The sequence below is a fragment of the Vicia villosa genome, unplaced genomic scaffold (assembly GCF_029867415.1).
Source record: "Vicia villosa cultivar HV-30 ecotype Madison, WI unplaced genomic scaffold, Vvil1.0 ctg.000415F_1_1, whole genome shotgun sequence".
NCBI classification, from domain to species: domain Eukaryota; kingdom Viridiplantae; phylum Streptophyta; class Magnoliopsida; order Fabales; family Fabaceae; genus Vicia; species Vicia villosa.
This window is the reverse complement of record NW_026705190.1, coordinates 507,827-518,793: the sequence shown is the minus strand read 5'-3', so window position 1 is coordinate 518,793 and position 10,967 is coordinate 507,827. Positions and strand designations below refer to the sequence as shown.

The following is a 10,967-nucleotide window of genomic DNA, read 5'->3' as shown; positions in this document are numbered from 1 at the left end:
GTAAAGCAGCAATTGAAGGATATGTCGACTCTGATTATGCAGGTTGTATGGATTCTAGAAAATCTATTTCTGGATATGTTTTCACTATGTTTGGCACAATAATTAGTTGGAAAGAAACACTTCAGAAGGTTGTTGCTCTATCAACCACTGAAGCAGATTATATTGCCCTAACTGAAGCTGTGAAAGAAGCATTGTGGCTTGAAGGTTTATCAAAGGAGCTGAAACTTCAAGGTCGAGGTATCACTGTTAAATGTGATAGTCAAAGTGCAATACACCTGTCAAAGAACTCAGCATATCATGAGAGAACTAAGCACATTGATGTGAGGCTGCATTTCGTCAGAGGAGTAATCGAGCGTGGAGAAGTCCAAGTGCTGAAGGTTTCGACAGATCACAATGCTGCTGATATGATCACCAAGTCATTGCCAAGTTGTAAGTTTTTCCACTGTATGCAGTTGATAAAGCTGCATGAAGAAAGCTAGTTTGTTCCCTTGACGTTGAAAAGTTAGGTCCAAGGTGGAGATTTGTGAGATATTGGATCGAACTCTAGGGTAGCTTCTTGGTTCGACATGATTAAGCATGAAGTCGAAGGTTGTTCACATGTTGGTTTCGAAGATGCTAGGGTTGTTAGCATGTTAAATTAGGTTTTAGTGTTTAAACCCTAATTTGTTAAGTTAGCTTGTTTGTTAAGTTGACTTGTGTAATAGGCCTTGTGGCAAAAGCACATTAGATAGTATGTTAGGTTTTATTATAAATAGCATACTAGTCTCTCATCATTGTTAAGCTGCAAATCCTAATTTAGGGTGAGATAGGTTATTTGTTATTCTTGTAAACTTCTAATCTTGTTTTTTAAGATAAAGTAAAAGAAAAACTGTTATAACCAATTCTTGTGTTCTTCTTATCTTCCCTAATTCTCTATTATATTTTGTTCTTGACATGGTTTTTCACAACACACACTATTATAAGTTTTCTACCTAGGAATTCATGACACATATGTTGACTTTTGACTAACTTGTTCATGATAAAAAAAGACATTAAAAATGGATCAAATTTAACTTATTGAATGTAAGGAGTGGCACGAGGTACAATCTATAACGAATGATCAAATAACAACAAAATTAATCAAAGTAATAAACCAAATCACAACAAATAAAAAATGTTACAAAGATATCAGAACACAAATGAAAAAGAGAAAGGATAACACTGTTAATGACATCACAATTTCACTTGGGAACTCCCAACTTTGTTTCACAGATATCTTCTTTTGATACTAACAAAGTCTTCAATTGAGCATAAAATAATATTATCTTGTTGGAAGTGACTCTCTAAGCAGCATAATCACAATATCGAATCTTCAATATTATACACAAAAAAATCTTCACAAAAACATTAGATTCTCTATTGTACCTTATATCTATCACTCACACTCAATCTTTAAAGTTAAGTACCACTCACAAAAAACAATATCGTTTCTTGGTTCAAGGTAAAAATAATGATTGACGATTTTGAAGAAACTCAGACAATCCCTAAATAAGTCTAACTCAATCAACACACTATGAAGTTTTTTTATAGGTTTGACTTGAGAAAGAAGGTGCGAAAATATAACATTCAATATTTTTTAGACTTGCAAAAATATAGTTTGATTGAATACACAACTATGTATCATGTCATTGACATTGTATGGCTTTTTTTATTGAGAAAGTGACAAAAATGATTTATATAAGTGCTAGATGTAAGACACAAAATATGAGAGAATTTTAACAATTGATTCAAGTCAGATCATATAGTTATGGTTTGAATTAGAGGAAAAATGTCTTGAATCAAGGTAATAAAATATAGAAATCGCTTGTTTGATTCAGGTCATGATTTGATACCTTTGATTCGAATCATGAAATCACATGATTCAAATCATGGTTGTTTTTCATAAGTTTGTTTGATCATGATTCGAGTACACTCTTGTGATTCACATGATAGTGTTATATGATTTGAATCACGCACTTTCTTGATTTGAATCACGAAACCAATGCCAAAATACATATTTCAAATTGAATTATTCATTCAAATCAACTATATTCTTGATTTAAATCAAGCTTAAAAAACTCATTACATTAAGCTTTCTAGCTTGTGATTCAAGACATGCATATATTGACATCGACCAATTTGCTCAAATTAAAAACAAATTGCAATGGGTTCAAATCTAATTAAGTGTAAGGGTTGATTATATGTACAATCTATAATATATAATCAAATTAATAATAAATTGACAAAATAAAAATTCAAATTACAAATACCCAAAATTACAAAACATTAAAGTACAGATGAAATACACTTTTACCAATTAAGCAATTTCAATGGCATTGAGAAAAAATGTGTCAAAATTCCATTGTTACAAGCATGAGTACCTAGGCCGTGTAGGCCATCATTTCCCTACCATAGGTGTGCACAAACATTTAAGGAAAAATGCGTATCTACGACTCAATTTTGACGCATGCAGTAAGATCAAAGGCTCATATCGGTCACATCTTCCCTAGACAAACTCAGCATGACAGACAAGGCATTTATTGTCACACGTATGTCCTAAATCAACACTTGAGAGTCTATCCCCAAACAACGCTTGAGGGACTCGCTTCATGTAACGTTTGAGGAACATGCCCCAAACAACGCTTGAGGGAGTCACATCAAACAACGGTTGAGGAACTCGTCGTCGTAGGCTTTAGAGAAATCATTGTATATATAATTTAATCACTTCACATTTCCCAAACATTATGCTTGAGGGAGTCACATCAAACAACGGTTGAGGAACTCGTCGTCGTAGGCTTTAGAGAAATCATTGTATATATAATTTAATCACTTCACCTTTCCCAAACATCGTGCTTGAGGGACTTAACGGGGATGACCTCATTGGGCCTGTAGAGCAGTAGCACATGAAAGTTATAAAAGGGTCATTGAAAAAGTTGAGCGGACACAACCCCAAGTCGCCCGACTGTGGCTTGGGTCGGCTGACTCAAACATATGTCTATTGTCTAACTATCTCGTCGATACGTGGCAGATGATTCTTTTAGGAGAAAGCCGAATTTAGCCTTTCCAATAAAGGGGGAACAATTCATCTAATTTAGATGAATTGGCCCCCCTACTCCTACATACTCATTGAAAAGTCAAAAGAAAACCAATTTCTCACACTCCTGAGCATAAAGTTGGGCGGACGCAACCTCAGGTCGCCCAACTGTAGCTTTGGTTACTCGACCCAGGCCCATGTTTATTATTTAACGTCTCTTCATTAAAAATATAGTGCAACTCCTCCACCACTACTCTTTTTCCTTTTGAGACGAGGATAAATGTTCAATAATCATTTTCAAAGAAATTAAGGGCGGGTAGAGGTACTGAGAGGCGAAGACAACAGATTAGCAATGCTGAAAATCGGCTCCGTTTCCGCCATGTTAGTTGTTACCATACCTACAATCAATTTTTGGTTCAATTCTAAACACTTCTATATACAATCTTAAAATATTCCTTGTAATGTATAATTTACAGTATGTTATCGAACCACGTGTGAAATGTGCGTGTATTTGACTTGGTCAGGTTTTCTAACAAAGATAACGTGTAGGACTTAAATTATAGCACCATTCCATTCAGTGACATGATAAGACATTTTCCAAACATAAGTTCATAGCAATTTATAATTTTATTTATTTGCTGATACTTATTTTTGTACATAATTGCTAATATTTTAAATTTGTACTACAAAATTGAGAACAACATTTAATTAGCTGACAATATCTTTCCAATTGATCCTGTTAAAATTAAATCAGATTGATAACAGAAACATCAGAAGTACTGGGGATTTGAATCTGCGACATTCTTTTTGTTCAACTTTAAAAAGATAGATTCATCTGATTTGAATCTGCGACATTCTTCTTGTTCAACTTTGAAAAGATAGATTCATCTTATGATCTTCCGATTCAATCCAATTCTAACTTGTTCTCACCATCAACTAATTGAAACAAGATATACAGATTTATGTTTAACATAAAGATAGTACTTATCTTTTTCCAACCCTCAAGTAAAATATGCTTAAAAATGAAACTTATAATACTCATAATTAACACCAAAAAAAAAAAAAACAAGCAAAATCAGTAAAAAAAATTAAGAAGAACCATGTCAAAGCCACAAAGCACCAGCATCTTTCAATATCGGAACCAGTTCACCTGAAATATGACTAGCCATGACTCTTTCCAGACCACCAAGCAGCTTCCCACCGACAAACACCGCCGGGAACTGAACCGTTTCGGCGGCGGAAGCGTGTGTTGACAGCTGAGCCACGACGGAAGTTTCACGGTCTTGATCAACCTCGTAGACCGGAGGGTTGACTCCGAGACCTTGTAGCAGTCTTTTGACGACGTGGCAGAGACAACAGCCGCGTGTGCCGATGATGATAACTGCGTTCTCTGAAACCATTGTGATTACGTTGGTGTCGTGGATTCCGCTGGTGATTGGAAGGTCACGTGTGACTGTGGAGACAGATGGTCTATAGGGAATTGCTTGGTACATGGTGATGAGAGAGGGAGAGAGAGAGAGGAAAGGGCAATTGATGGAAATATAAAAACAAAGGGAAGACGACTCTAGCGTCAACGGCAGTTATGCTATTGCGTCATCAGCTACTGTGGGTGACGACATATTGCGTAAGCAACGTGGTCAACAGATTCTATTCCACCCATGTTCATAAAAGCCAAGATGCTATCACGTTGCATACATTTGTAATTTATAATCATTCTTATTCTTGTTGTTTTAAAAATGGTCGTCACAACCAATCGTTAGTGGACTTGTTAGGGAGAATTATACTTTGATCTCCGCAACTGCGATCGGGAGGGGATTGGAATCACTAGTTATTTATTAATTTTATTTTAAAGAATAAATTTGATTAATTTACACCACGATGATCAGAATCATCGTCATAACATTTATACCGATCAAAATTATAAAAACATTTATGCAAACACAATACGGTCGTGATCGTTATTTAAAACCTCTTATTTTAATGTATATTATTGTTCTTGAAGAACAATGTGATGACTTTCCCGAAGTTGACCGGGAGAAGCCGCAGTATACTATGAGCTTTATGACTAGTGTATTGATTATCTTCTAACGTCTTTAGGCTACTCTTCTTATACTAATATACTAATATGTTGAAAGATGACATTTATCTGATACTCATAACTCTTAATTGTCATTCTTTCCTTGTCACTTGGGAGGCCATAAAAAAAAATTCTATTTGATGAGGGTGTTTCCTGCAAAGAAGGGCGATCTGATAGACAGAGTTGTTGGGGCGACTTGGGTGCATTGGGTGAGATGTTAGCATGTATGGGATGTACGTGTAGGGCAATCAGGTAATGGTGGGCGGATCTGAGATACAAATCTCGGATGTACATAAACCCCTCAAGCGCGAGGCATGTGAAGGGTGGAGCGTCTAAAGGTGTGTGAGACTTGTCCTGGTCCACACCCTCATTTCCCTTTGCACCTTTTGTCAATTTCTTTTCAATTGATTTTGTGATTTAGCTCAGAAAATGCAAAAACATTAGATTTCATTTATTTATTTCTTTTGTTGAGTGATGCCATGAGAAGTAGGAATAGAGATGCATGTCTGGAAGTCCTACTTTATAGGCCATGTTTGTTGGAAGTCCTACTTTATAGGAAATTTACTTTATGTTTGCAATTGAGTCAATAAAGTGGATCTGAGGGCCCGCAATCGGCCCCCACCTTTCAAGTCCCTTGGTTATTATTAGCTCGCATTACATGTTGATTCTTTGAATAGTTCTTCCATCCTATTAATTGAGTCAATAAAGTGGATCTGAGGGTCCGCAATTGGCCCCCAACGCATTCATCTTTGCTTCGGCGATATTTAGCATGTGTTCCTTGAACATTGATGCTTCGAGTCTTCACACGATTTTTGCTTTAGCCTATTCTAGTGGAAAAGAGTCCTTCGACTCCCACTCCGAAATCCACCTTGAATTCTTGTTTTGCTAGCTCATGCCTTGTGTTTGGTTGGTATTGTTTGACCTTGCTTGTTACTTCTCATGTGTGTTTACTTGCTTTCTCTACTTGTTCAAGTGTTCATTGCTTTCTTTTGAGATGTTTGTAACACCCCTTTTCTAACCCTAAATTATAACAAATATTCACAGAGTATTCATATGCATATAATAAAAAGGGCGTCACATGTTGTTTTCACCGCAATGAAAACCTAGAACAAACATACAAATCATGCACTAATCATATTGTAACACAATTTGACACTTCATGTTTTCATATATAATGCATATCGCACATGGAAGAATAAACACAATTCAAAACAATTTTAATGAATATATCCCATACTATATTCATCTACCAATTCAAAATAACATAATCATTATGTTATATGAAATCCAAGATCTAGGCAACATAGCCTTTAACAACATATCCAAATACCATGTCAAATACGAAAAAAAGATAGCAATATCAAAATAATCAAAACATGAGTTCAAATAAACCCTCCCAAGTGTTACATGGCCAGGGCATTTGACCCTTTACCTAATCAAAGAATAAACCAAAGCTCCTCGGCAAAATCCCCGGATAAAATCACTAATCGTCGGAACCTGCACGATGTCACGATGAACATCATTCAAACAGAAGGGTGAGAATTCAAATTATTATAGATAAACATAATAATGGGAAATGCAAAACACAATAAGAATACATTTCACAAATTCATCACTCTTCTCAAAACATGCATTCATATACCATATATCAAGGTTAACATGTTTAACTCATTCGGCTAATTTCCATAATTCGAGTAATCATATCCAATTACCAAAACCAACAATTGTAATCCAACAATGAAATACCATAAAGTATACAATATCAAATCACAAACATCCACATATATACATATATCACTAATACATATATATTCACGTCTACAATCACATATATCACATCCACAATGCTTTCAACAATTCATGTCAAATGATTCACCAAATCCACATATATGCATATCAACCAAAACTCGTATCCACACATTCATATCACATGATCACACATAACAACAATTTACACCAACACGTGCGACTCAAGTGTGACTCTATGTAATATGCATGTGCATCTCTCCATTATCATTTTCGGCAAGCCGATTGTCCATCCCTCGAATTAGATAACCACCTCATAGCCCCATACTCTTTAAGCTTTCAAACCCTATAATTGTTAGGTTTGAGACAAGCAAATAATCTCCACGAAATTACCCGACATTGCCTCTTTCAAAGACTCATGCTAGTGTAAGTGTGCAACAAACAAGACTTATGTAAATAAGATGATTCTCAACCTCTTAAACTACATCACATCTTTCCAACATTGCATCACATTACACCAAATGACTTCAAACCAATCATCAAAGCATCAATTATCACTTAGCAATTCAATCACACATATCATGGATATCATATCTCATACATACCAACAAATGTCATCCACAATTCATCGATTCATAACTCACATATACATAATGACATGTTATTCACACAACAACATCATAATTAATTCAATAATTTCCAACCAATCCTATCCTATCATATAGATAATTACACTGGCTTCCTAACGCTTCGAACGGTGCATAAAACGGAGTTACGGATCAAAAGTTATGACATTTAGAAGTTTTATAAAATTTTGCATAACAGGGTTTGCTTAGCGGCCTCCTAGCGCGCTAGCTAAAACTAAATCCAAAAAGTTTGGTTTCCAAAATCTCACTTGGTGGGCCAAGTTCGCTTAACGGACTCGTGATTTCTGAAATTCACTACCAGACTTCGCTTAGCGGACTCGCGATTTTGCAGAAAAATTGTAGAGCAATCAGTTCCACAAATGAGTGCCTCTACCCCTCTAAACCACTTTCATACAATGAGTAATAGTACTTACAAACAGTATTTATCATATATTACCAACAATTTATATCAAAACATATTTAATAGCACAAATCTCATGAATTTAACATAAACCCTAACATTTTCCAAATCCATGAAATTGAAAGATTAAGAGATTATACACAAAGCATACACACAATATTACCCAATTATATAAACCTATCATAAATTGGATTCTAACCCTTACCTCAAGTTAAAATCTTTCTATCTTCAAGAATCTCACAAATCCTCTTCTCTTCTCTCTTCTATTCTCTTCCTCTTTTTCCCAAAATGAAAGTTATGAAACTAACCTAGTTCCCTTACTATCTTTCTCAAGTTAATTGGGCTTAACCCACCAATTCTTCTAATGTTATATTTCTACCACTTAGACCCAATAACATATTATCTCATAATATTTACTAATAGTCCAATTAATCAAATTAGCAAAAAACTCAAATTAAATAAATATCATACCACATAATTAAATAAAATAAACGATTAATAAAACACCAAATAAGCTAATTAATAAAATAGATAATAAAATCGAGATGTTACAATGTTCATCTCTTATCTTTGAAGTGTTCACTTCTTGATTTTATTGTGTGATAACATGCTCCCCATAGGATCTTTAGTTCTTTCTTGGTCAATATCAAACTAAGTAGACCTTAGGATGTTCATCCATGCATGTCAACATTATATAGATCTCCCTATTATCCTAACTTTAGGTCCACAAGCATGACAACTTATAGGATCGAGATCCCATTTTGATTAGTCTTTTCTCTTTTCATTCATCTTAAAAAACACCAACAAATTCAATTTTCTTTTTCCTTTAAGAACATGTTAATTCCTTTCTACGACAATTGTGTGAGTCTCCATAGACCGAGCCGTGACAGAATGTGAAGTTGACATAGTTTATTAAAAAACACAAACAAACCAAAACTTTTAAGTCAAACTACGACGCTCTGATTCCTCAAAAGGAATACGTAGGCATTAGTCACGGGACCTGAGCGAGCACAACTTTGTAAAAACTTTGTTTTCCCCGTATTTTCTTTTCTTTCTTTTGCATGCATTAACTTTTAGAATTAAGCTTTAGAATTTTAGTTTCACACACTTTGATTAGACAACGAGAGTGGATCCCATCGAGTACGACGGATGCCATGGGTGCTGATGCCTTTCCCTTAAGTAACCGACGCCCTTACCATTTTCCTTGGTCCCAAGACCTTGTTTTTTTCCTTATAGGCTTTCTTCAGTTTTTTCCTTTCCCTTCTCGTGGGATAAATAAATACTCGATTGTGACTTTATTGTTTTGATTTATCCAGTTGCTTCAGCGTCGTCAACCCACATCTTCCGTACCTATCCTTGAGGCAGTACCTACCCTTGAGAGAGTACTTGTCCCTAAGGTCATTGCAGACTCTCCTCCGACGCCCTCGCCATCATTGAATCTGATCCCGCAACCTGAGTCCTATCTTCCATTTTCTCTTCAAAAAGGTATAATTCAAATATGAAATCCTAGGTATCCAAGTGTCAAATTCATATCCAATAAGGGGGAGCCCCTATCTCACTCAAGAAGGTATACGATATTGGTTGGAAAGTTGAATTATCTTACAGTCACTCGTACGAAAATTTCTTTTGGAGTTAGTATGGTAAACCAGTTCTTAAATTCTCCTTTTCAAGAACACATGGATGTTGCTATCCGGATTCTAAGATACATAAAATTTTCTCTAGCAAAAGGCCTCGTGTATGAAGATAAAAGATATACTCAGATAGTTGGATACTTCGATGTTGATTGGGCAGGGTCACCCATTGATAGATGATCCACCTCTGGGTATTGTGTACTTGTTGGATGAAACCTTATATCCTGGAAAAGTAAGAAACAAAATGTAGTTGCAAGATCAAGCACTGAGGCAAAGTATATGGCCATGGTAATGGCAACATGTGAACTCATTTGGTTAAAACAGTTGCTCAAAGAACTTTAAATTGAAGAAGCAAGACCAATGACACTTTTTTGTGATAATCAAGATGCATTGCACGTTTCTTCAAATCCATACATCCATGAGAGGAATAAAAATATTGAGATAGACTGTCACTTTATCAGAGAGAAGATTGTATCAGGCGACATTGTCACAAGCTTTGTCAACTCCAATGATCAATTAGCATATGTGTTTACAAAATCCCTGCGAAGTCCCAAAACTAATTATATATGTAGCAAGCTTGGTGCATTTAACTTTTATGCTCAAGCTTGAGGGGAGTGTTGATATTTGTAAATATATAGTGTTAAGAATATTTGTATATAGAATAGTCCCACAGAGACTATATCATGTAATTAGTTGTAATCTCTCTCTCTCTCTCTCTCTATATATATATATATATATATATATATATATATATATATATATATATATATATATATATATAATAAAGTCTCTGTAGTGTTTTACAAAACACACGGTTTATTCAAATGTCTCTTAGTCTCTCGTATTTCAACACATGTTATATGTTGAAATATATTGTCTTAATTGCTTTCCATTATCTTCGCAATCCTTATTGGTTTAAACGTATATCTGAGTTTTCCGATAAAGGTTCAGATTAAACGAATTGATCCGGATGTTTTCTACTATCCATATCGAACAATTTGTTTTAAAACAATATTTTCACCAAGGATTTTTATTTGGGAATCTATTCACCCCTCTAGATAAGTTGCATTCGTCTAACAAGTGATTGTATGGTCCAATATATTGGGAATCTAAAACCACACCATTAATGGCCAGGATCTCCTCACAGATTATTCGAGACACTCGAGTATCCTAAGATCAAAGAGACATCATTACTGACTATCGTAGGGACACACATTAGAAGCTCCTTGCAAAAGGCTACCCATTACATGAAAGGTATTTAATGTATGTGTTTTCAACAAAAATGACTACTCATCAATAATCTTCACTTGCTCTTGTCAATAGTCGGCCTAAAGGCGTATGTAGAAAACCCTTGTCCTAAAAAACAGAGACAATGGTTTATGAGACATATGTTATAATCAGTTTACAAGATTCA

At 35.1% G+C, this 10,967-nt stretch overlaps 1 protein-coding gene across 1 annotated transcript; it reads right to left on the bottom strand.

The window, feature by feature from the left end:
• Window positions 1-3,012: 3,012 nt before the first annotated feature.
• On the bottom strand, window positions 3,013-4,699 carry LOC131627917 (glutaredoxin-C9-like). The gene has a single exon (XM_058898770.1). It carries the CDS (start codon window positions 4,543-4,545, stop codon window positions 4,156-4,158), a length of 390 nt encoding a protein of 129 aa, XP_058754753.1. The 5' UTR covers window positions 4,546-4,699; the 3' UTR covers window positions 3,013-4,155.
• Between the last annotated feature and the right edge of the window lie 6,268 nt (window positions 4,700-10,967).

Excerpts from the sequence above, each read along its gene's own strand:
- LOC131627917 (XM_058898770.1), bottom strand. The coding sequence starts at position 4,545 with ATGTACCAAGCAATTCCCTATAGACCATCTGTCTCCACAGTCACACGT.